At 39.8% G+C, this 27,590-nt stretch overlaps 1 protein-coding gene across 1 annotated transcript; it reads right to left on the bottom strand.

Moving 5' to 3' along the window:
- Nucleotides 1-283: 283 nt before the first annotated feature.
- LOC117715380 (C-type lectin domain family 6 member A-like) lies at nucleotides 284-26,559 on the bottom strand. Its single transcript, XM_034512166.2, has 6 exons — nucleotides 26,391-26,559; nucleotides 25,813-25,902; nucleotides 17,197-17,298; nucleotides 3,588-3,754; nucleotides 2,500-2,612; nucleotides 284-812 (listed from the first exon to the last, which is right to left on the bottom strand). The coding sequence occupies exons 1-6, from the start codon at nucleotides 26,413-26,415 to the stop codon at nucleotides 668-670; spliced, it is 642 nt and encodes a 213-aa protein (XP_034368057.1). The 5' UTR covers nucleotides 26,416-26,559; the 3' UTR covers nucleotides 284-667.
- Nucleotides 26,560-27,590: the final 1,031 nt, after the last annotated feature.

Below are 27,590 nucleotides of genomic sequence, written 5' to 3'. Positions count from 1 at the left end.
TGGGATCTCTGGCATGTTGATGAAGAACACATACTGCCAGATAAAAAAGAAGTTAATACTGAGATTCATGGTACAATAGAATGACAACAGTTACCACCATCCTGTGTATCTGAATTTTTAAAATGATAATAAGTGCTTTTAACATATACACACACACACAAATTTTGCAATGATATAAAGTAATGGGAGGTGTTGTTAACCTGCTTTGGATAATTATTTCATAGTAAATATATATGTATATTTCACAGTAAATATGTGTGTGTATGAATCCAGACATTATAACTTAAATATATATAATTTTACTTCTCAATTTCATATCAATAAAACCAAAGGTAAATTAAAAAACAGAAAAGCAGATAGATCAAGAGAACGTATCATACAATGACATGAGTAAATGAAATGCTGAGGAGTTGGCAGAAAGGCTCCATATGTGCCCCAAAGGGTCACTGTATAGTATCTAGCATGTCCAAAATTCTCAATGAAAGTTCATTTCATGACAGAGTACATGGATGAATATGAGAGGATATATGTTGAGCACTGTTTTCATATGCATGACAATTGCTTCTCACTTAAATTCTGTGGACATTTCTTCAACTTGGAGAACTTCCCAGGTAGACGAGTAATGGTACATAACAATGAAATCAAATGTTCATGGAGAATGTGGGATTCATAAGTATATTTTCTTCATCTGACAAACTGACTTCTGTTTATCATTGCAAGGGATATCATTCCAGCCCCATCCAGTATTCAGACGATGATTCAATATAACACATTTTTCATTGTCACTGCTGGGCTCACCATTGTGCCAGAACCTGAAAGGAAGGAAAGAGCATCAGAGTGTTTTCTAAAATAATATTTGAAAAAAGGAAGCAAGAGGAAGCAAGTCTGAGGATGAGATTGGAATTTTTGGAGACCAGATTCAAGTATGTACAAATCAAGTGTTCTTCATCACCCATATCTCACACTTCCATGGATAACAGGGACCACAGCCATCAGTGTTCTTTCTGTTTATTACTTAACTGTTCTTCCAGCACCCATCCCAGAGGCTAACTATTTCTTCATTCCTAGGTCTTGGTACCAGAGAACAGTCCACCAATTGCTCTTATTTAAATGTTGAAAAGGTTTCTCCTTACTCTCAAGTTTTAATAAAGCTTTTCCATTAAACAAAAGAACTATTTTAGAGACTGGAGAACTAGTACTTTTTGAAATCTCCAGATAATCTGTTTATTTCTATCATCAAGAACAAATAATTTAAAATTCTGGAGTCCTAGTTGTCTTCTCTGGAAATTGATAACAATAACCTCACTATTGTTGCAGGATATTTGATCTCATTTGTGAGTCCCACAATTCATAAATTGGAAAAACCTCTTTCTAGCTGTAGTGTGGCTCAGTCCTTAATTCAAGAGGTTTCTGTTTATTATAAACAAGTTGTGGTGTGGCTCAGTCCTAGCAAACATCTTTAATCCAAGAGCTTTCTGTAATCAGGATTAAATAAACTCAACCACAGAGAGGTAGAGAAATAACCAGTTGACAGTGAATGGACATAAAAAATACCACTGAGACTGAGAGGCAGTCTAGAGGATGGATAGAGGGATGCACAGAAAGTAAAGGAGGAACATTGACTTCGTGGGGTATTTAAGACAGCATGGAGAAGGGGCTTTTTCCTTCTGGGACGGGGGCTGAGTTAGAAGGTCTGGTGAGTGCTTTCTCTTCCTCTCTGAGATACCAGGATTTTATCTCAGTATCTGTTTCTGAGTACTCATTGGTAAAATCAAATGTTTGGGGTTTGTTTTAAAACACAACAAACTACATATATTTCAAATCAGATATAAGAACAGAATATGGCAACATATTAAGGTCATAAGACTTTTTAAGTCATTAAATAAATATGAAATAAAACAACCTCAGATTGAAGCCTTTGATTTATAAGAAATAATCAGTTATGATCTTGAAACTAATTTTTCTTATAAAGATGTAAATAAGCCTAGACACATAGGTTGGATGTTAAGAGTGCTTGCTGTTTTTCAAAACAATTTGAGGGTTCTGTTCCCAGAACTCATATTGTTCAGGTTTCCTCCTATACCACCCAGCTCCAGGGGATCCAACAACCAAATCTTACAATCCACAGACACCCAAATACGCATAGCACTTCCTCACAGAAACACACATAAAGACACATGAATAAAAATAAATTAAAGTCTATTTTTAAACATGTAGACTGAAAAACTGAAAGCAAAATGAAACACATCTAGGTCTAAGGACCTTGAATGGGTTCCCTTTTATCTTATATTCTACATTCTTCAAACTGAATTTCCTCATCTCTACTGGGAATATCAATAATGTGTGTCTCATGGGACTACTGTTATGAATAAATGGGTGAGTAAAAATGACTCTATCTCCAGCAGTAAAACCAGGATGGAGCTATTTTAGTTTCATAATCAATGGCTGGAACACCCCAAATTTGTCTCATGCTACAGGATCCTCTATTTATAGACTCACCTGGCACTCTCATTGTACAGTGTCTGATCAACCCATTGCCATTGCCGATGACCTGAATCCCACAACCCTATAAAATAAGCATGACCAGAGTTCAGGATCCCAGTGATGAAATCCTAAAGGGAAACAAAGATACAGCTTTCAGCCCAGAATAAGTGATTCATTTTCTCTTATAGAATTTCTTATAATGCCTTTTAAAAATGACTTCAATGGTACAAAATTATAGAGTTCAATATGATGCACATATGCAAATACATAATAGTCAAATACTACTTTATCTCTCTAGGCCGTTAAATAGTTCTCAAATTTGGGATTAATATCAATAATTGTACATTGTAGAGGTACACTGTGATATTTTGACCAATGTTTTCTGGTCACACAGAGATGAGAATACAAAGGATTAAGGAATAAAAGAGCCTTGCCCCTCCAGGAGCACACATCATCTCCCCCACCCTGGAATATATGTCTTCTCTCCCCATTCAAGAGCATACTCCCTGCCACCAAGAGTGGACATTCCCCCTACCCTCCATCCCATGCCCAAAAGTGGACATCTCCTCAAGATTCTGAAGACACTGTTAAAGACATGACTCCTGTTTTCACAATTCTGGAAAACAATGTCTTTCCCTGATCATAATGAATTCTCATTCATTCTCAGTCCCCTCCTTTCTTCACCAATACCATTCTTGATAATTATGTATGAGAGAATTTGATACATCTAATCATTCTCCATTCATAACTTCAGATAATTCATTTCTGATGGCTGGTCATGTTTCACTGATCCCTTCTCTGTAAGGCAGTTGATACTACAGAACGCATTAAAGTACAGAAATCACAAACTGGTCTTTCAAGCAGAAACATTAATCATTGCCTTCATCATCACATACTACATTTCTGATGCCATGGTCTCTTGAGGATTAGTTCAACTGAAGCAGGACCAAAGTGTGGAAGGCAAAGGCTGAAGCCACCACTCCTGCCTATCTACTGGAAAGTCTTCTGCCACAGCAACATCACCCAAGTCTACAAAACTCCTTCTTAGTAGTAACAAGCAGACAGCATTCTGGGTTCATGCCCCAGTCTCTCCAAGAATGCACCTGTTCTTCCTTGTTATGGATTACCAGCAGATGAGCACCCATGCGGGAGCACTTCTTTTTACTCTCCATCCAAGATGCTGCTGAGTCAGTTGAATTAAGTGTGGAGACCAAGTAGCAGTGGGAACCAAACGGCTTCCAATCCTCTGGGCAACACCTCCAGACTTTGTCTTTGGGGGAAGAAGGAAATGTAAGTGCAATGTAATAAAGTAATTCTAAAAGCTGTTTGTGTGCAGAGACTACATGAAAGCTGGGACTCCCAACTGCTATCAGATGCAGCAGAAAACCCTTACCCTTAGGTGCCAAGATACCCAAGTCTGCTTCCAATATTTCTAATGTGAGGGCCCTTTGTCCAACTGGAGTGCTGTCAGGAAAAGTATGAAAAATGGAATGGAAAGGACACCCAGACTCTGGGTATTTAAAGTAAATCATCTGGGTCTCACAAAAATATAAGAAAGAGTCTAGAAAAAATGTGAAATAGAATGCATAAGGAGAGTCTCCCAGCTGATCTGCTCCCCTCTGGAAACTGAGTTCAGAGGCACCCTAGGGAGCTCAAGAACCATAGAGCAGGAGGTAGGAGAACCCGCACACTGCCCTAGGCCTTAGAAGCACAACTGGAAGTAGGGAGGCCCCAGAGCTCAGCTGGCATCCAGATCCTGCCCCTGCAGAGAACCACTCCCCTTCTGTCCCTGGCCCAGATATCAGTGGCTGGAGCAGTCTCCCAGCTGATCTGCTCCCCTCTGGAAACTGAGTCCAGAGGCACCCTAGGGAGGTCACGGACCACAGAGCTGTAGGCATCCTAGAGAGGACATGGCCCACAGACCTACAGAGCAGAGGACACCATATGCTGAAGCATCCTAGAGGAGCAACTACATTCAGAGCAGCAAACACCTAGCTGGTCTACGACCGTGGAGACACCATATCCTGAAATATCCTAGAGGAGCCACTGTACCCAGAGCAGCTGGAGCTCAGGATCATAGAGTCATTCAGACCCCGAGGAGTTCTGTCACAACCAAGATAACTGGAAAGGCACACTCCAGACAGAACCAGTGAGTGGGGGTAGCACTACAGCTAACCAAATGGCGAAAGGCAAGCTTAAGAATGTAAACAACAGAAACCAAAGTTACTCGGCATCACCAGAATCCAGTTCCCCCACCGTAGCAAGTCCTAAACACCACATCACACCAGAAAAGCAGGACTCAGAATTAAAATCACTTCTCATGATGACGATGGAGGACTTTAAAAAGGATATAAACAACACTCTCAAAGAATTTGAGGAGAATGCAGGTAAACAGATAGGAGCCCTTAAAGAAATGCAAGAAAACACAACCAAACAGGTGAAGGAATTACACAAAACCATCCAGGACCTAAAAATTGAAGTAGAAACAATAAAGGAATCTCAAAGGGAGACTACCCTGGAGATAAAAAACCTAGGAAAAAGATCAGGAGTTATAGACGCAAACATCACCAACAGAATGCAAGAGATAAAAGAGAGAATCTCATGGGCAGAAGATACCATGGGAAACAGACATAATGGTCAAAGAAAATGTGAAATGCAAAAAGCTCCTAACACAAAACATCCAGGAAATCCAGGACACAATGAAAAGACCAAACCTAAGGATAATAGGTATAGATGAGGGTGAAGACTCCCAACTTAAAGTTAGACCAGTAAATATCTTCAACAAAATTATAGAGGAAAACTTTCCTAACCTACAGAAAGAGATGTCCTTAAATATACAAGAAGCCTACAGAACCCCAAATAGACTAGACCAAAAAAGAAATACCTCCCATCACATAATAATCAAAACATCAAATATACAAAACAAAGAGAAGATACTAAAAGCAGTAAGGGAAAAAGGCAAAGTAACATATAAAGGCAGACCTATAAGAATTACACAATTTCTCACCAGAGACTATAAAAGCCAGAAGATCCTGGACTGATATCATACAGGCCCTAAAAAAACACAAATGCCAGCCCAGTAATACCCAGCTGTGGAAGCCCGACTCGCCAGCAAGAGAGACAGCACAACAGGATTCTTCCGCACACGTTTATTGGAGAGCCTCTTGAATGCAGGAGCGAAAGACTCCGAGCCCAGAAAATGGCGCTGCTTATATAGGCCTAGGAGTGGCGTGGCCGCACAGGATTGGCTCCACTTCCAGAATCTCATTTGCATGCCCCGAGATGGGCAGTGACTTGGCGCGTTAGCCCTTTTGCACATGCGTGCATTGATTGTTCGTGCCGCCTCGGGTTGCGATCCTCGCCATCTTGTAATGGCGTTGATCTGCGGCTTCCCACACCCAGCAAAACTCACAATCAATATTGATGGAGAAACCAAAATATTCCATGACAAATCAAAATTTACACAATATCTCACCACAAATCCAGCATTTCAAATGATAACTGGTGGAAAACTCCAACACAAGGAGAGAAACTACAACCTAGAAAAAGCAACAAAGTAATGGTCCAACAACCCTAAAAGAAGGTAGCTATACAAACATAACCCCACTGGCAATAACAAAAATAACAGGAAACAACATCCATTTTTCCTTAATATCTCTTACTATCAATGGACTCAATTCTTCAATAAAAAGACATAGACTATAAGACTGGATACATAAACAGGACCCAAAATTTTGCTGCATACAGGAAACACAACTTTGTGAAAAAGACAGACACTACCTCAGAGTAAAAGGTTGGAAAACAATCTTCCAAGCAAATGGTCCCAAGAAACAAGCTGGAGTAACAATTCTAGTATCAAATAAAATCATTTTTCAACCAAAAGTAATCAAAAAAGATAAAGAAGGACACTTCATATTCATCAAAGGAAAAATGTACCAAGAGGAACTTGCAATTCTGAACATCTATGCTCCAAATTCAAGGGTACTCACATACATAAAAGAAACTTTACTAAAGCTTAAAGCACACATTGCACCTCACACAATAATAGTGGGAGATTTCAACACCCCACTCTCAGCTATGGACAGATCGTGGAAACAGAAACTAAACCAAGACACAATGAAACTAACAGAAGTTATGAACCAATTGGACTTAACTGACATCTATAGAACATTTCATCCTAAAACAAAAGAATATACCTTTTTTCTCAGCACCTCATGGTATCTTCTCCAATTGGTCATAAAACAGGCCTCAACAGATACAAAATGATTGAAATAATCCATTGTACACTATCAGACCACCATGAACTAAGACTTGTCTTTGACATGGACAAAAACAACGGAAAGCCCACATACACATGGAAACTGAACAATGCTCTACATAATGATAACTTGGTCAAGGAAGAAATAAAGAAAGAAATTAAAGACTTTTTAGATTTAAAAGAAAATGATGACACATCATATCAAAATTTGTGGGACTCCATGAAAGCAGTACTAAGAGGAAAACATATAGCTCTAAGTGCCCACAAAAAGAAAATGGAAAGAGCATACATTAATAACTTGACAGCACACCTGGAAGCATTAGAAAAAAAGAAGCTAATATACCCAAGAAGAGTAGATGGCAGGAAATAATCAAACTCAGGGCTGAAATCAACCAAGTTAAAATAGAAAGAATTATACAAAATATCAACAAAACCAGGAGCCAGTACTTTGAGAAAATCAACAAGATAGACAAACCCTTAGCCAGACTAACCAAAGGGTACAGAGACAGTACTCAAATTAATAAAATCAGAACTGAAAACGGAGACATAACAACAGAAACAGAGGAAATTTTTAAAAAATCGTCAGATCCTACTACAAAGGCCTATACTCAACAAAACTGGAAAATCTGGATGAAATGGACAATTTTCCAGATAGATACCAAGTACCAAAGTTAAACGAGGAGCAGATCAACCATCTAAACAGTTGCATAACTGCTAAAGAAATAGAAGCAATCATTAAAAATCTCCCCACCAAAAAAAGTCCGGGGCCAGATAGTTTTAGTGCAGAATTCTATCAGACCTTCCAGGAAGACCTAATACCAATTCTATTCAAACTATTCCACAGAATAGAAACAGAAGGAACACTACCCAATTCTTTCTATGAAGCTACCATTATGCTCATACCTAAGCCTCACAAAGACCCAAAAAAGAAAGAGAACTACAGACCAATCTCTCTTATGAATATTGATGCAAAAATACTCAGTAAAATTCTTGCAAACGGAATCCAACAACACATCAAAACAATTATCCATCAAGATCAAGTAGGCTTTATCCCAGGAATGCAGGGATGGCTCAATATTCGGGAATCCATCAATATAATCCACTACATAAATAAACTCAAAGAAAAAAAACACATGGTCTTCTCACTAGACGCTGGGAAAGCATTTGACAAAATTCAACATCCCTTCATGTTAAAAGTCTTGGAAAGATCAGGAATTCAAGGCCCATACCTAAACATAGTGAAAGCAATATACAGAAAGCCAGTAGTCAACATCAAACTAAATGGAGAGAAACTTGAAGCAATCCCACTAAGATCAGGGACCAGACAAGGCTGCCCACTCTCACCTTACCTATTCAATATAGTACTGGAAGTCCTAGCCAGAGCGATTAGACAACAAAAGGAAGTCAAAGGGATACAAATTGGAAACAAAGAAGTCAAAATTTTATTATTTGAAGATGATATGATAGTATACTTAAGTGACCCTAAAACTTCCACCAGAGAACTCCTAAACCTGATAAACAACTTCAGTAAAGTGGCTGGATATAAAATCAACTCAAACAAATCAGTAGCCTTCCTATACTCAAAAGGTAAACAGGCTGAGAAAGAAATTAGGGAAATGACACCCTTCACAATGGCCACAAATAATATAAAATATCTTGGAGTGAATCTAACCAAGCAAGTGAAAGATCTGTATGACAAGAACTTCAAGTCTCTGAAGAAAAAGATCAAAGATCTCAGAAGATGGAAAGATCTCCCATGGTCCTGGATTGGCAGGATTAATTTAGTAAAAATGGCCATCTTGCCAAAAGCAATCTATAGATTCAATGCAATCCCCATCAAAATTCCAAAACAACTCGTCATAGAGATAGAAAGAGCAATTTGCAAATTTATTCGGAACAATCAAAAACCCAGGATAGTGAGAACTACTCTCAACAACAAAAGAACTTCTGGGGGAATCACCATCCCTGACCTCAAACTATACTACAGGGCAATAGTAATAAAAACTGCATGGTATTGGTAGAGAGACAGACAGGAAGATCAATGCAATAGAATTGAAGATCCAGAAATGAGCCCACATACCTATGATCACTTGATCTTTGACAAAAGAGCTAAAACCATCCAGTGGGAAAAGGACAGCATTTTCAGCAAATGGTGCTGGTTCAACTGGAGGTCAACATGTAGAAGGACGCAAATCAATCCATTCATATCTCCTTGTACAAAGCTCCAATCCAAGTGGATAAAAGACCTTCACTTAAAACCAGATACACTGAAATTAATAGAAGAGAAGGTGGGAAAGACCCTCAAATACCTAGGCACAGGGGAAAAGTTCCTGAACAGAACATCAATGGCTTATGCTCTAAGATCAAGAATTGACAAATGGGACCTCATCAAATTGCAAAGCTTCTGTAAGGCAAAGGACATTGTCAAGAAGACAAAATGGCAACCAACAGATTGAGAAAAGATCTTAACCAATCCTACATCCGATAAAGGGCTAATATCCAAGATATACAAAAAACTCAAGAAATTATACTCTAGACAACCATATAACCCTATTTTAAAAATGGGGTACAGAGCTAAACAAAGAATTCTCAACAGAGGAAACTCAAATGGCTGAGAAGCACCTTAAGAACTGCTCAACATCCTTAGTCATCAGGGAAATGCAAATCAAATAAAAACCCTGAGATACCACCTGACACCAGTTAGAATGGCTAAGATCAAAAACTCAGGTGATAGTAGATGCTGGCAAGGATGCGGAGAAAGAGAAACATTCCTCCATTGTTGGTGGGATTGCAAGCTGGTACAACCACTCTGGAAATCAGTCTGGTGGTTCCTCAGAAAACTGGACATAGCATTACCTGAGGATCCAGCTATAGCACTCCTGGGCATATACCCCGAAGATGTTCCAACATATAATAAGTACATATGCTCCACTATGTTCATAGCAGCCTTATTTATAATTCCCAGAAGCTGGAAAGAACACAGATGTCCCTCAACAGAGGAATGCATACAAAAAATGTGGTACATCTACACAATGGAGTATTACTCAGCTTTTAAAAATAATGAATTCGAGAAATTTTTAGGCAAATGGATGGATCTAGAAATTATCATCCTGAGTGAGTTAACTCAATCACAAAAGAACACACATGGTATTTACTCACTGTTAAGCAGATGTTAGCCCAACAGTTTGGAATAGCGAAGACTCAAGCCGCAGACCACATGAAGCTCATGAAGAAGGAAGACCAAGAAGGGATGCCTCAGTTCTTAGAATGAGTAACAAAAATACTCAAGAGAAACAAAACACTGGACAGAAACTGAAGGAGGGGCCATCAGGAGACCATTCCACCTGGGTATCCATCCCATGTACAGTCACCTAAGCTAGACACTGATGTGGATGGCTGGAAGTACATGCTGTCAAGAACACGATATAGCTGTCTCCTTAGAGGTCTGCCAAAGACTGACACACTAAGAGGACGATGCTCACAGTCAACCACTGATATGATCAAGGGTTTCCCAATGGAGAACTTAGAGAGAAGACTAAAGAAGCAGAAAGGGTATGTGACCCCAGGAGGAAAGCAACAATACCAAACAACCAGAGCCCCCCAGGGTCTAAACCACCAGCCTGGGAACACATAGGGAGGGACCCATGACTCCAGCAGTATATGTAGGGGAGGATGGCCTTGTTGGGCATAGGTGGGAGAGGAGTTTCTTAGTCCCATAAAAAACGAACACAGAGTTGGGGGGGGGATCTGAGGGTGGGAAGGAAGTAGTGGGGGGTAGGTGCGGGCACTGCCTCATAGAAGAAGCATGAGGAGGGGGGATGGGATAGGAGGTTTCTGGGTGGTGGATTTCTGAAAGGTAAATATAATACCCAATTTAAAAACAAAGAGATGAAAAAAAGGAGAAAAAAGAAAAAAAGAAAGAAAAAAATAGGAGATTTAATAACACAAATGGAGGGATTTAGAAATTTAGGAGGCAGTTTATGTTAATGGAAACAGCATCATAGAAACTGGAAAATCACACCCTCATAGAAGCACAAGGAGGTGGGGTGGGATAAGGGGTTCCTGGATGGTGAGGGGAATGGGATAAGGGGATAAAATTTGAAGTGTAAATATTATAACCAATTTTAAAAGGGGGAAAAAGAAAAGTTGTTAGAATCAACATCTTTAAAAAAAAAAATGTCAGCCCTCTAGGAAAAAAAAAATTTTTTTCTTGATACTAAAACTAGTTCTGAGAATTGTATTTTGCAGAATACACAGTCTTGGTGTATCTACTCATCAACCAAAATGAGCAGACCTGCTCAAACCTCCAATGTCCTGTAATTCCATTTGGATGCAGTGAAGACAGCGTCAGAGAATTATCAATTTACTCTTCCCCCCACCCCTCTTCTATTATCTTAACACCCTTAATCAGCTTGAATAAGTTAATGAAGAGTCAGTGCCCCTATTCCCTGGGCTTGGAAACTAAGGTGGTTAATATTGGGCTGTCTTTCTAGGGAAAAGTAGTGGTTTTGTTGGAACAGGGAGGATTAGCCAAGATTTATTGCATAGCCATAACCTATTGATAGAAATCTGTATAATTAGTATCAAGATGAAGTTATAATTTCTTAAATGGTACAAAATTTACTTTGATTTCAAATTTAAGGTTTTCATTGGTACGAGCTTCTTATTGATATAAAAATGAGATGAATATTGATACTCTCTCATGGGCATTGTGCCTGTATAACAGATTTAGGGATACAAGGCTTAGACCCAGTCCTTCTTTAACTTTTTCAACAAATTTGAGACGGTTAGCCTGTGAGTTAAGGGACTATAGCAAATTCATGGCTTGGAGTTTATTGTTAGGGTGTTTTCTATGTTTTATTTAGAAATAGCTGAGAAGAGTTAACAGACAACAGTACAGGTTACCTTACATGGATAGTTGGTTTCAAAACGTCAGAAGTCCATAGAATTGACGTTACAAATATTTCTATATTAATGTTCATTTTGATTAGAGACCTGTCTGCTGCTGACAGCTTCCTGTCGTGGATTCTAAGAAGAAATTGAGCATCCTTGGAGTTACTCCAGTTGTGCAGAGACAGCCACAAGGCAAGAATTGCCTCTTTCCATCTACAGACAAATTACTGTCCAGAAAAGGACACACTTGCAGAATAGTTGACTGATTACATCTGCCTAGACAGAGTAATCAGCCCTTAATAACTCTGCATCACTAAGGTCTGTCAGATGATTCTGGGCCAGAAGGCTGAAGATTTGATGCTCCAACGTTCTGTAGTATAGGGACTGTCCAGGTGTTCAGTAGTCTCTATAAATTGGCTAAGTTTTAGAAGCTATGCTTTGTGCTTCCCATAATTTCTGTTAACTCAGTCATTCTGGATTTCTGATGGGGTTGAAGACCTATAGTCTCATAGCCAATCCTGGCTATTTACTTTGAGAGAAAAGATCTGAGTGGATGGTTTTCAGCTGACATTCATTCTAAGCCAAGAAAAAAGCCAGGTTCAAAACTAAGTGTTTTAGCTAGGATAGATGACAGAGGTTCTGGTTAGTCAACAAAATGATGCACTGGGTATTAGGACTATCTTGTACCTCACTGGTACAAATAGGAATAATTATGCTCTAATTGTATTTTGAGAGAAAAGTGTTATTTTATCAGGAAGGGTAATATGTAGGAGGAGCTAAGGGGGAAGGAGTACCGAGAGGAAGAAATGGAGTAAGGAGAGGAGAAGATGAAGGAGAGGAGAAGCTAGGTGATGAGAGAGAGAAAAAGAGAGAAAGAGAGGGGGGCATGGAGGCAGATGTTCACGTGTCTTCACCAGTCAAAGACAGTTTATATATCTAGGTTGGGTATTGGGTTACACTTCTGATTGAGCATTACCAAACTTATAAAGCCTTTGACTAACATTTAAAAAAATTAAATAAAAGCAAAAAGGAAAAGGGGGCATTAGATAGGGGTTTTCTAGTGAGGGGAAATGGGGAAAGGGGATGGCATCTGAAATGTAAATAAAATATAAAATAAAAAAAGAATGAATAAGGAAGGGGAAATGCAAATAAAAATCTAATGAATTAAACACAATTCTTTGTATCTATAAATATGTGTTTTTCTGTTTTATAATAAAAAATATTTAAGAGAATAATATTTTTTTAAAGTAGTGGATATGGTAGAATGAAGGTGACAGAGAAATCAGTTAACTGGAGAAACAAATATCATAGAAATTGTATTAAATAACAGAGGCAAAACAGTCATAATGTATGAAGGAAAGCATGAAAGAAAGAAAATCTCCTACCATGATCTTTAATCTGACTATAATAAATAAAAGATTTGTAAAAGGCATGAAAATAAAACAAAGAATTGAGAAACACATTGTAGCAGATATACAGAGATATATTCACAAACACATGTATATCCCTATGTGTTTAAATGGAAACCAAGACTATCAAAGGGATGAGAAAACATCAGACAATGGGAGGAGATGGAAGACCAAATGGCCAAAGCATTCAGGGTTAACTGAGTTACTAAGAAATTACATTTTCAATGGTAAACACAAACAAGACTGAGAAACCTAAAAATATTATATACAAATATTAAGAACTTGGATAGATACAGACATATACATTATTCTGCCTCTTGGAAAAACTAACCCAATATCTCATCATAGTATGGGCTATATATGGGAACATACTTCAAAAAATTATAGTGTAAAAAAAAATGGAGAAAAAAATCAGGGTTTTTATTTTACATTTAATTAAAATATAATTACATTATTTTTTCTTCCTCTTTCCTCCAATCCCTATCATGTTCCCTCTTCTCTCTCAAATTCATGACCTATTTTTATTGTTATTAGACCCACAAGGAAATAAATAACTGCAAAGAAGGAAAGTTAATTTTTTTCCAGGGATGAGTCTCCAATACCTGTGTTTAACCATTTTAAAAGGTACACATTTATCAAACAGACATGGCATAGCAAGATGCAATAAGATTATCCATAAACAGGACAGCCAGGGCTATACAGAGAAACCCTGTCTCGAAAAACAAAAACAAAAAAAACAACAAAAAAAAAACAACAAAAAAAAGATTATCCATAAACAGTCGTATTAAGGCTGATCAAGGCAACCCAGCAGGAGGAAAGGGGTCCCATGAGCAGAGGAAGCCTGCTTTTCCTGAAAAAAAAATAGGAAAGCAGTAGATCTTGGAAATAAAGTGTTGGTATAGGGGAAATGGAAGATGGGGAGGCTTCAGTTGGGATGTGTTGTGTCAAAGAAGAAGAAATGTTTTCTAAAGATTAAAATGATAAAAAAGGAAGGTATTCTTTTAAATATCATACCTGAAGTAGACCATTAGGTGAAGTCAACAATCTAAAAAATTTTGTAATTTAGACCCTGTGTATAGAGTGATTAGACTAGCATTTCACACCTGTCATCCACCTCCTCGAAAATAATTCCTCAAATTTTAATAAAGGAATATTCTATAAAATACCAGATTAGTCATCATGCTGATCAGAATGATTGAAAACAAGGATCTTCTGAAGACATACTACAGCCAAGAGAAAACTAAAGAGTTGTAACAGTAAAATACAACATGGTGTCCCAGATGAAAATCTAAAAATCATAAACTTCAATCAGGGTTAATATCAGTATTAACTAACTAGCTATTGCTCATATAGGGTACAGTGTTTATACATGTAGGATTAACACAAAATCTTTATATCCTCAGAAAAAATATTCTGTAAATTTAGAACTGTTCTCAAGGAACCTTTTAAGCATTTAATAGCAGGTGAATTCATTAATTCATATTCATGACACAAGGTTTTATTTTCTTCATTGTATACATATAATATATACTTAGTATTGAGAGGACCTAACTCTCTCCATTTTACAACAGGCAGCCACTTTAGGCCTTAAGTTTCAGTTTTGCAAAAAAGTGGAAAAGGCTTCTCAGAAAAAAATCACAGACAATGTGGGCCATTAATCAGTAACTTAGCTGAAAGAGAGAGTCAAACCAAGGACTGAGACAGTTCCTGGAATTTCTCTGAGGCCTGAACAAAAATGATGAAACTTAATTAGCAACCAATCAAAAGTGCACTACTGTACTTGCTGCTTACCCAAACAATCATATTAAAATTAACCTAATCTTTGAAGTTCTTAACTGCACTTAAAGAGGAGCCTGCAAGCTTGTCTACTCATCTCCATGTTGGAATGAATGCTGACCCTGCATGCTGGTACTCTCTGCAAAACAAATACTCCTAACGTTTGCATATTATCTGAGTCTGGGGTCTTCCTTCAGTGATTATTGAACCCTTATAGTCTATGTAATATATATTATATATATTAAGTATACATAAACTGAGATAAGAAACAGCAAGTATGCGGAGATGGTTCAGAATGACAGAAGCTAGAGAAATATAAGAATAACAGAATTCTTTTCAAACACAAGACTTATGAAGACAAATGGAGGCAGACATGTCAGATTTTCTTTTTTATTTTTTTTATTGGATATTATATTTACATTTCAGATTTTATCCTCTTACCGCATTCCCCCCACCACCCAGAAATCCCCTATCAAATCCCCCCTCCTCCTGGTTCTATGAGGCTATCCCCCTAACTACCTCCCCACTCCCACCTCCCCACCCTCGAATTCCACCACCCACTCAGTGTCCATCCTTCATGGAACCATCCTTCATGGGACCTCTCCCACCTATGCCCAACAAGGCCATCTTCTCTTACATATACAGATAAAGTCATGGGTCCCTCCCTATGTGCTCCCAGTCTGGTGAGCACATAGACCCTGGGGAGCTCTGGTTGGTTGGTATTGTTACTCTCCTCATGGGGCCACAGACCCTTTCAGCTCCTTCAGTCTTCTCTCTCACTCCTCCATTGGGAACCCCATGATCAGTTCTATGGTTAGCTGTGAGCATCTGCCTCTGAATATGTCAGACTGTGGCAGACCTCTAAGGAGACAGCTATATCAGACTCTTGTAAGCATGCATTTCCTGACATCCACATCAGCGTCTACCTTTGGTGACTGCACATGTGATGGATACCCAAGTGGAATGGCCTCCAGATGGCCCCTCCTTCAGTTTCTGTCCCACATTTTGTCTCCATATTTGCTCCCTTGAGTATTTTGTTACTCCTTCTAAGAAGGACCGAAGCACCCACAATATGGTCTTCCTTTGTCTTGAGCTTCATGTGATCTGTGAGTTGTATCTTAGCTATTATGAGCTTTTGGGCTAATATCCACTTATCAGTGAGTGCATATCAGTGAGTCAGAATGGCTAAGATCAAAAATTCAGGAGAGAGTAGATGCTGGCAAAGATGTGGAGAAAGAGGAACACTCCTCCATGTCAGACTTTTTAGTCTGGTGTAAATGTTCATGTGGACTCTACCTCTTAATATGTGCCTCCTCAGAATCTATTACAAACATCAGACAAGTGAGTCAGACATCTCCTACTCACATGCAGGCCCTTCCAGACAGAACAGATAGGCAGCCTGCCTATGGAACACTCTTACTCCCTCAGGTCCAAAAGGCACAATCCTCCACCATCCCTCCACCACCACCACTTTGCCTTGTCCCTGACCCCAACTTCAGACTCTATCCCCTGCACAAGTGCAGGCTATAGTAGCAGAAGAACAGTAGAAAAACTCAGACTGAGACTCACTGCTAGATCAGAAGCCATGGTAAATGCCAGAACTTCAAATAGACTGCCAACCCTTGAACCTCCTGCACTCTTTTTGCACACCAGACACTACCCCTAATGTCCTCTTTCCTACTCAACACTCTGTCCCAGCCATAACTCTAATGAAGAACCCCTGTGCAAAAAGGAACCATGGCTGCCTTGAGAAGTCCAGTTCCCAACTCAGGCAGAGATCCTCTCCTCAACCACAGGCTACACAGAGCAGAAGACCAGAGATGAAACAGAAACCAGGAAATAAAACATCCATCCAACAAAGATAGACTCATACTTGTCCCAGCTATCACATACTAGAGCAAACCCTGGATATCCCAACACAGCTAAAGCATGAGAAAAAGACCTCAGAATCAACCCTATGAAGATGATAGATGTAAGAAAAATGAATAAAAATCCCTTAAAGAAATCAAGAAAAGCCAAACAAAATACATACACACTACACACTTACACACATATATACAAACCACACACAAAAAGACTACATACACACAATTATGCTTACCAAAAACACACATACACAAACACACACACGCACATACACACACAGTATAATAAATCTTAAACTCACTCTTAATCATAACTTCTTCCTCTCCCTCCTCTTCTGTCTCTACTTTTCCTCCCTCTCTTTCCGTCTCTCCCTCTCATTATTCATCCCTCTCCTTCCCCATTTTCCTCCCTCTCTCCCTCCCTGCCTTCTCACATCCCTTTTCTTCTGCAATGCATTCCTTCTCTCACCTTCCCCCATTCATCCAAGTCTAGGGAAATAGTGTAACTCACCTGACACCACAGTCCCTTCACTGAAGCAGGTGAAACTGGAATAGTTTGTGTGAAGTTCAGACAGTCTCCTATTGGGCTTGTCCATTGTAAACTGGTAAGTCACTGTTAAGGATGAAGAAAATGAGCATGCACATAGCCACTCCTGAAGCCTCATGTCCTCTACCTGGGCCCAGCCTCTCCCGCCTCTATACCTCCCCAACTTTATGTCCCAAGTAGATATATATGATCTGAGCAAAGGGCCCAAGAAATCCTAGAAAAGCCCAGGACACAGAGCAGGACTTTCTTTTTTAACAACTACAGTCTCTCAGTCAGGTCCAGTGCTCACTCATGTGAAATAAAAGGCTTAGGACTTTGGAGAGTCCCTGCAGTTGAGCACTTGAGAGGGGCCTATGAGCAGGCCACGTGGTTAAAACCACAGGAAAGGCTGAAGTCAGAGCCCCTGTGGCCACACAGAAATACTTCTGAGAACCAGGGTGAGCAAACACAGAAATCTCTCTGGCAGGTTTGTTGCACTCACTGGGTAAAACTGCCCCTTCCTGTTAGGTGCCCCAGACAGTGGCCTGGACCTTTAATGCTTGGCTCACAGGTCAGAGAATGGCTGCAGTCCTGCACAGACTGAAGCTCCTAGGGGTCTTTGGCCATGACAGAAGCTCAAGACTGAAAAGCTTACAAGGAGATAGCAAGGAAAATGCTTATAGGAAATCCCAGGAGGAAAGACTTTTAAAAATATAAAGCACAAAGTAGGATATTAAGGTAGAAAGCAGCAAAAGAAAAATAAGAAAATACTCTAGAAAGTAAAGTCACTTAAGGAAGGGAAGAGAAAGAGAAATATTGTGAAAGATGCACAGTTGCTAAAGAGACAGAAGATAAACTGAACATAACAGTAAGAAGAAATATTAAGTTTGAAAGTGATAAAATGAATTCTCCAAAGGAAGGAAAGAAAAGAGAAATAGGTAAAATTGTTTTGTATGCTTCCTTCTGTTTCAAATCTGTGTGTGGGAGCCGATCCTGTGCTCAAGCTCTCACACTGCCCTGCCCACACCCACAGACAGCTTGACCCTAGGAGTTCTGACTCACTCAGGCTCACAGGTGAGTCCCTTCACCCCAATACTTGGCCTAACAGGGACCCCCAGGGTCAGGAGGACACAGGACCTTCTGCTTCTCAGGAGACACACATTTCTTCAGGTTCACATTTGCTCCCAAGAGTAGACCCTGTGCTTCAGCCCCAGCCAACCCATCTAACCCCAGAGAGAGTTTGACCCTACAGGAATTCTGACACAGCCAGGTACACAGATTAGGCACTTCAGACCCTTCCAGACCCAGGGACAACCTGGCAAAATGAGGCCCAACATAACCAACATAATTGAAAAAGATCTCAAAACATGGAAAGATCTCCCATGCTCATGGATTGGCAGGATCAATATAATAAAAATGGCCATCTTGCCAAAAACAATCTACAGATTCAGTGCAATCCCCATCAAAATACCAACTAATTTCTTCACAGAGTTAGAAAGAGCAACCCTCAAATTCAGTTGGAATAACAAAAAACCCAGGACAGTGAAAACTATTCTCAAAAATTAAAGATCTTCTGGGGAAATCACCATCCCTGACCTCAAGCTATAATAAAGAACAATAGTGATAAAAACTACATGATACTGGGACAGAGACAGGCAGTAAGATTAATGAAATAAAATTGAAGATCCAGAAATGAACCCATACACCTATGGTCACTTGGTCTTTGACAAAGCTGCTAAATGTATCCAGTGGAAAAAAGACAGCATTTTCAACAAATGGTACTGGTTTAGCTGGAGGTCAGCAGATAGAAGAACACAAATCAATCCATTCTTATTTCCTTGTACAAAACTCAAGTCCAAGTGGATGAAGAACCTTTACATAAAACCAGATACACTGAAACTAATAGAAGAGAAATGTGGAAAGAGCCTTATACACATGGGCACAGGAGAAAACTTCCTAAACAGAACACCAATGGCTTCTGCTCTAAGAGCAAAAATTGATAAATGGGACCACATAAAATTGCAAAGCTTCTGTAAGGCAAAGGACACTGTCAATAGGACAGAATGGCAACCAACAGACTAGGAAAAGATTTTTTTGGATATTAGAGGTCTAATATCCAAAGTATACAAAGAACTCAATGAATTCAACTCCAGACAATCAATTTACCCTATTAAAAAAAAAAATGGAGTACAGAGCTAAACAAAGAATTTCAAATGAGAAACCTGGAATGGTTGAAATGCACCTAAAGAAATGTTCAACATCCTTAGTCATCAGGGAAATGCAAATCAAAACAACCCTGAGATACCACTTCAAACCAGTCAGAATGTCTAAGATCAAAAACTCAGGTGACAGAAGTTGCTGGTGAGGTTGTGGAGAAAGAGAAACACTCTGCCATTGTTGGTCAGATTGTAAGCTGGTATAACCACTATGGAAATCAGTCTGGTGGTCCCTCAGAAAATTGGACATAGTATTATCTGAGGACCCAGCTATATCACTCCTGGGCATATACTCAAAAGATACTTCAACATATATCAAGGACATATGCTCCACTATGTTCATAGCAGCCTTATTTATAATAGGCAGAAGCTAGAAAGGACCTAGATGTCCTTCAACAGAGGAATGGATACAGAAAATGTGGTACATTTACACAATGGAGTACTGCTCAGCTACTAAAAACAATGAATTCATGAAATTCACAGGCAAATGGATAGAACTAGAAAATATCATCCTGAGTGAGGTATCCCAATCACAAAAGAACACACATGGTATGCACTCAAATGATAAGTGGATATTAGCCCAAAATCTCACAATACCTAAGATACAACTCACAGACTTCATGAAGCTCAAGAAAAAGGAAGACCAAAGTGTGGGTGCTTCATTCCTTCTTAGAAGGAGTAACAAAATACTCATGGGATCAAGTACAGAGACAAAGTGTGGAGCAAAGACTGGAGGAGAAGCTGTCTGGAGACTGCCCTACATGGGGATCCATCCTATGTGCAGTCACTAAACACAGGCACTGTTATGAATGCCAGTAAGTGCAAGCTGACCAGAGCCTGATATACCTGTCTCCTGAGAGGCTCTGCCAGAGGACGATGCTCACAGGTAACCATTGAACTGATCATGGCGTCCCCAATGGAGAAGGTAGAGAGAAGACTGAAGGAGCTTAAGGGGCTTGTGACTTCATTGGAAGAACCACAATACCAACCAACCAGAGCTCCCAGGGTCTAAATCGCCCACCTGGGAACACGCTTAGAGGGACCCATGGCTCCAGCTGTATATGTAGTGGAAGATGGCCTTGTCAGGCATTGGTGGGAGAGGAGGTTCTTGGCCCAGTGAAGGCTGGATGTCCCAATGTGGGGGAATTTGATGGCGGGAAGGGGGTAGTGGGTCGATGTGTGGGCAGACACCCTCATAGAAGTAATAGAAGGGGGGATGGGATAAGGGGTATCTGGGGTGGGGCAAAATGGGAAAAGGGGTTAACTTCTGAAATGTAAATAAATAAAATATCCAATTAAAAAAAAGAAATGCAGGAGAGCACAGGTAAATAGGTAAAAGCCCTTTAAAAAAAAAAACACATAAATTCCTACAAGAAATATAGGAAAACACACACACACACACACACACAAAAAAAAAAAAAAAAAAAAACCCACAAACAAGACAAAAAACAAGTGAAGGAATTGAACAAAACCATCCAGGATCTAAAAATGGAACTAGAAACAATAAAGAAATCACAAAGAAATCACAAAGGAAGACAACTCTGAACATAGAAAAACTAGAAAGGAGATCAGAAGTTACAGATGCAAGCATCACCAATAGAAAATAAGAGATGGAAGAGAGAATCTCAGGTGTAGAAGATATGATAGAAGATATTGACACAAAAGTCAAAGAAAATACAAAGCACAAAAAGCTCCTAAACCAAAACATCTAAGAAATTCAGGACACATTGAAAAAAACAAATCTAAGAATAATAAGTATAAAAGAGAGTGAAGATACTCAACTCAAAAGGGCAATAAACATCTTCAACAAAATCATAAAAGAAAATTTCCCTAACCTAAAGAAAGGGATGCTTATAAGCATACAAGTAGCCTACATAGATTGAACCAGAAAAGAAAATCCTACTGTCAGATAATAATCAAAACACCAAATGCACAGAACAGAGAAAGAATATGAAAAGTGATAAAAGAAACAGGTCAAGTAACATATAAAGGCAGACCTATCAGAATTATACCAGATTTCTCAACAGGGACTCTAAAAGCCAGAAGATCTTGGAAAGATGTCATACAGACCCTAACAGAACACAAATGCCAGCCCACAATACTATACCCAGCAAAATTCTCAATTACCACAGATAAAAAGAAAACAAGATATTCTATGACAAAGCCAAATTTAAATAATATCTTTCCACTAAACCTGCCCTACAGAGGATAATAGAAGGAGAACTCTAATGCAAGGAGGGAAACTACACCAAAGAAAAACCAAGAAATTAATCTTCTCACAACAAATCCAAAAGAAGAGAACTACACAAATATAATTCCTCCTCTAACAAAAAAAACAGGAAGCAACAATCACTGCTCTTTAGTATCTCTCAGCATCCATAGAATCAATGCCCTAACAAAAAGACCTAGGCTGAAAGACTGGATCTGTAAACAGGACCCAGCATTTTGCTACATACAGGAAAAACACATCTGTGCCAAAGACAGACACTACCTCAGAGTAAAAGACTGGGAAAAAAAAATTTCCAAGCAAATGTCCACGAGAACAAGCTAGAGTAAACATTCTAATATCAAATAAAATAGATTTCAACCAAAAGTTACCAAAAAGAGTTGGGGAAGAACACTTCATACTCGTCAAAGGAAAAATCCACCAAGATGAACTCTCAATTCTGAACATCTATGCCCTAAAAGCAAGGGCACACACATTTGAAAAGTGACATTCCTAAAGCTCAAAACACATATTGAAACTCATCCAGTAATAATGGGAGACTTCAAAGCAATAGCCAATATCAAATTAAATGGAGAGAAACTTGAAGCCAATCCACTAAAATCAGGAACAAGACAAGAATGGACACTCTCTCCCTATTTATTCAATATGATACTCAAAATTCTAACCAGTTTTGGTGTCTATTAGACAACAAAAGGAGGGCAAAGGAATGAAATTTGAAAGGAAAAAGTCAAAATATCACTATTTGAAGATGATATGATAGTGTATATAAGCCAAAACAAAACTTCTACCAGAGAGCTCATACAGCTGAAACACAACTTCAGCAAAGTGGCTGGATAAAAAATTAACTCAGACAAATCAGTAGCCTTACTCTACACAAAGGATTCATGAGAAAGAAATTAGGGAACAACACCTCTCACAATAGTCACAAATATAAAATATCTTGGTGTGACTCAGCATATATCATCCTGAATGCAAATTGATCCATTCATATTTCCTTGTACAAAGCTCAAGACCAAGTGGATCAAGGACCTCCACATTCAGATACACTGAAACTAACAGAAGAGAAAGTGTGGAAGAGCCTCAAACACATCGGCACAGGGGAAATTTTCATAACAAAAAACCAGTGGCTTATGCTCTAAGATCAACAATTGACAAATGGATCCTCATAAAATTGACAAGCTTCTGTAAGGCAAAAAACACTATCAATAGGACAAAATGGCAGCCATCAGATCTTTACCAACTCCACATTCAGTAAAGGGCTAATATCCAAAATATACAAAGAACTCAAGAAGTTAGACTCCAGAGAACCAAATAACCCTATTTTAAAATGGAGTACAGAGCTACACAGAGAATTCTTAACTGACAAATCTTGAATGGCTGAGAATTTAAAGAAGTGTTCCACATCCTTAGTCATCAGGGAAATGCAAATCAAAACAACCCTGAGACTCCACCTCACACCAATCAGAATATCTAAGATCAAAAATGCAGGTGATAGCAGATGCTGGCAAGGATGTGAAGAAAGAGGAACACTCCATTGTTGGTGGTACTGAAAGCTGGTAAAAACTACTTTGGAAATCAATCTAAAGGTTCCTTATTTATAATAGCTGGAAGCTTGGAAAAAAAAAAAAAAACAGATGTCCCTCAAAGGAAGAATGGATACAGAAAATGTGGTATGTTTACACAATGGGGTACTACACAGCTATTAAAAACAATGAATTCATAAAATTCACAAGCAAATGTTTGGAATTAAGAAATTCCTGAGTGAGGTAACCCAGACACAAAAGAACACACATGGTGTGTACTCACTGATAAGTGGACATTAGCCCAAAATCTCACAATGCCCATGATATGACCCACAGACCATGTGGAGCATAAGAGGAAGGAAGACCAGTGTTTGAATGCTTCAGTCCTGCACTGTGCAGGGAACAGGGTGATCGGGGGAGGTAGAGGAAGGGGGACCTGGAGGGAGAGAGAATGGGGAGGAAATGGGGGGAGTAGTATCAGATACTGGAGGGGACTGGAGTGAGGTACAGAGGGTCAGGAAATTGAATAGAAAGAGGTAGCACGGGGGAGGGGAGATGAGGAACTGGGGATTGTCACTGGAGTGTCCCAGATGCCAAAGAAACATGAGGCTCTCAGGACCCTATAGGATTGACTTTAGCTGTAATGCAAAAAGAAGGGGGAGAAAGACCCTGTGGAGACCACCTCCAATAGATAGGCACAGCCCCTGATCGAGGAATGGGGCCACCCACCCAACTCAAAGTTTTTAACCCAGAAATTTTCTTGTCCAAAGGAAGAACAGGGACAAAAAGTAGAGCAGAAACTGAAAGAAGGACCATTCGGGACTGCCCAACCTGGGATCCATCCTGTCTGTAGACACCAAACCCAACACTGTGGTCCTTGCCAAGAGGCTCTTGCTAACAGAAACTTGGTGTGGCTGTTCCTTGGGAGGTTCAGCCAGCAAATGACCAATGCAGATGTGGTTGCTTGGAGCCAACCATCAGACTGAGCTGAAGGACCCCGGTGGGTGAGCTGGCAGGACTGGAGGAGCTGAGGAAGATTACAATCCCATAGGAAGAACAACATTAGGTGGCTGGACCACCCTAGACCTCCAACCAACAAGTGTATGGGGAGGGATCCATGGCTCCAGAGATACATGTAGCAGAGGATAGCCTTGTCTGACATCAAAGGGAGTAGAGACCCTTGGTCTTGTGGAAGTGTGATGCCCCAGCATAGAAGGATGCTGGGATGGTGGGGCAAGAGAGTGTGGGTGGGTGTGGTAGCACCCTCTAGGTGGGTGGGTGGAGGAGCATAGAGGGAAAGAGAAGGGAGGAGAGGGCAGATGTGGGATGGGGGTTTGTGGAAGGGTAACCAAGAAGTGAGATATCATTTAAGATGTAATGAATGGAATAACTAATTTAAAATTTAAAAAAAAAATGGTATGTTAACAAGTCCTAACATTTTCTGATAGCAGGTAGGAGTACTTTAAACCTCTGGAGACGTTTAAATAGGGTGGATATGATCAAGATACATTTGTATACATATGAAAGATTCAAAAATAAATAAAAATTATTTTTAAGTTAAAATTTTGTTCATGAGAGTGCACATTGAACAATGAGAAGAAAAACAGTCTTTCTTCATCATTTCTAACAAATGTTTTTAGTTCATGTTTTGGGTCCTGAGATTCAGTTTCTTCTTGAAGAGTCAAATAACTATCCTTAATGACCACAAACCACCCACTTATGCCTGACTGTGCCAAGTAGAGCAGACTGCACACACAAGGCACTTGGGGAAAGTGATCCCACTCCTTCCTGGACTGTGCAGTAACTACTGTGATCATCCTCACAGCAAAGGGAAAAGCACAATGCAGACTGCAAAGAGCATCATCAAAACTTCTCACACAATAGACTTCAGATGCAGCTTCATGGGTGCAGGAAACAGGGCAGAAATATTTTATTTCTTCAATCATCACTACTTAATTTGGTTACTTTTTCCTCTTGTGTTGAAGGGGGAAAAAATCTCATATGAATCAAAGACCATAAATGGCCAACATTATAAAATTAATTGGAGTTGCAATTTCAATAGAGAGATGCTGTGACCACAGCATGTGACTGCTGGTGAGCCCAGTAGTGAATGGCATCGTCACAGACAATGGTTATAAATAACACATACTAACAAAGCCAGTGAAGGAACCTTAGATGTCTCAGTGCTCAAAAGATAGGGGAAAAAAACCAATGAGGAAGAGAGGTCAAGAAAAACATGATATTTCATGCAAGGTTGGACCAGATAAGGAGATCAAAAATACAGCTCCAGCCTAGGCGGTAATGCAGCACACCTTTATTCTCAGCCCTTGGAAAGCAAAGGCAGGAGGGATTGCTATGAGTTCAAGGACAACCTGCTTGATGCAGAAAGTTCCAGAACAGCCTGGAATACACAGAAAACCCTTTCTTGAAAAACCAAAAACAAGCAAAGAAGCAAAAAAACAAAAAAAAAAACAAAACAAAAAAACAAAACAAATCAAAAAAAAACAAAAAACAAAAAACAAAAAACAAAAAAAAAAAAAAAAAAAAAAAACAAGATCAAGATAGCCTCTAGGAGTCTCTGTGGAACAGAGTCCAGACAGTACCCAAAAGAGACACCAGTTAGTGAAGAACTTACCCACACAGCTAGCAATGAGACAGGTACTGAGGAGTAAGATGGAAATCACAGCAGCTGACCAGAGTCTCAGTGACCAGCAGACTCCTTCCCCTGTCAGATAGCAACAGATATATTCACCAGCAGATCAAAAAGATAATAAGCAGACAAAATGCTCACAATTATAAAAGAAGCAGAAAAAAACTGTCAATGCCTTAGGATGAGTGGCCAAGTCAGCTCTGAAGAACACACACACACATACACACACACACACACACACACACACACACACACACACACACAAAATCTAGAAAAATTTCACCCTCAGGCACCAGCAATTCCATGTCCTAACGTCTTAAGTGTCACAGTCTTCCATTGAAGTCCTATATTTTTACATCCCCCTTTCAATGTCTGGTTTCTTGTTTTCTCAGTGACTGCCAGCTCTTAGATCTCACACGTCCTTCAGACACCTGTGGCTCTGCTGTCTTGACCCACTCCATCACTTCAGCCTGCCCACTTGTCTTCATTACCTCAGGCAGCTGCTCATCACATCATACACTCCCATTGTGTCCTATGGACCATGACAGGAATGTTCACCCTACCTTGTAGCTTTCTTTCCCGAACCATTACTGAGGTCTATGTGCAGAAGGTCAAGGGCTTCCTGTATCTGACTCTCCAAGATATGACTCAGGGAGAGATTCTTTCAAAGAGGCCAGAGCTCAAAGTCAACCTCCGCTCACTCTGAGCTAAATGCCACAGAGATGACCAATGCTGCACACATGGAAGTCACCGTCCACACTTACCGCTAGTGATTTAAGGATGTAGGAAAGAGGAAATTGAAAACCATGCCTAAAATTGTCCTAAAAACTTGGACAACATTATTCTCATCACCTCTCAGTTCCTTAAATGGAAATTTCTTTACCTTTAAAAATATGTATCTTTAAACTGTATTTTTCCCTTTTTTGGAATTTTTATTAATTATTTCATTCATTTACAACTCAAATGATATCCCACTTCCCCATTACCCCCTCTATCAACTCCCCATCCCGTGATATTCCACTTCCAGGTTACCCCTCCACCAGCGCCCATCATACATCTGACCTCCCCCCTCACTTTTGCCTGTATGAGAGTGCTCCTCCACTCACCTACACTTTCCTGCCCCACCATTCTAGCATCCCCGTACTCTGGGGCATCAAACCGCCCCGGAACTTAGGGCCTCCCCTCTCATTACTGTTTGGCAAGGCCATCCTCTGCTACATATGTATCTGGAGCCATGAATCCCTCTAGGTACATTTCTTGATTGGTGGTTTAGTCTCTGTGAGAACTGGGTGGTCAGGCTATCCTATGATGTTCTTCCAATGGAGTTGCAATCTCCCTCTACTTCTCCAGTCCTTCTGCCGGCCCCCTGACCAAGTTCCCTGAGTTCAGCCAGATGGTTGGCTCCAAGCAACTGCCTCTGTATTGGTTAGTTGCTGGCCAGACCTCCTCTGGAACTGCCGCACTTGGTTCCTGTCTGCAAGCGCCTCTTGACCACAGCAAGTGTTGGGTTTGGTGTCTGCAAACATGATGTATCCTCAGGTGGGGCCGTTCCACAGTTGGCCCTTCCTTCAGTCTCTGTTCCATTTCTTATACCTGTTCTTCCTTTGGACAGAAACATTCCTGGGTTAAAAGAACTTTGAGATGGGTGGGTGGCTCCATCCCTCAACCAGGGACCGTGTTCATCTACTGGAGGTTGTCTCCACAGGTTCTAACTCTCCCTTCTCTGCGCATTACAGCTAAAGTCAACCCCACTGAGTTCGGGC

This window comes from Arvicanthis niloticus, chromosome 9 (genome assembly GCF_011762505.2).
Source record: "Arvicanthis niloticus isolate mArvNil1 chromosome 9, mArvNil1.pat.X, whole genome shotgun sequence".
NCBI lineage: Eukaryota > Metazoa > Chordata > Mammalia > Rodentia > Muridae > Arvicanthis > Arvicanthis niloticus.
Note: the sequence above shows the minus strand (reverse complement) of the source record. Positions and strands in the feature narration are given on the sequence as shown.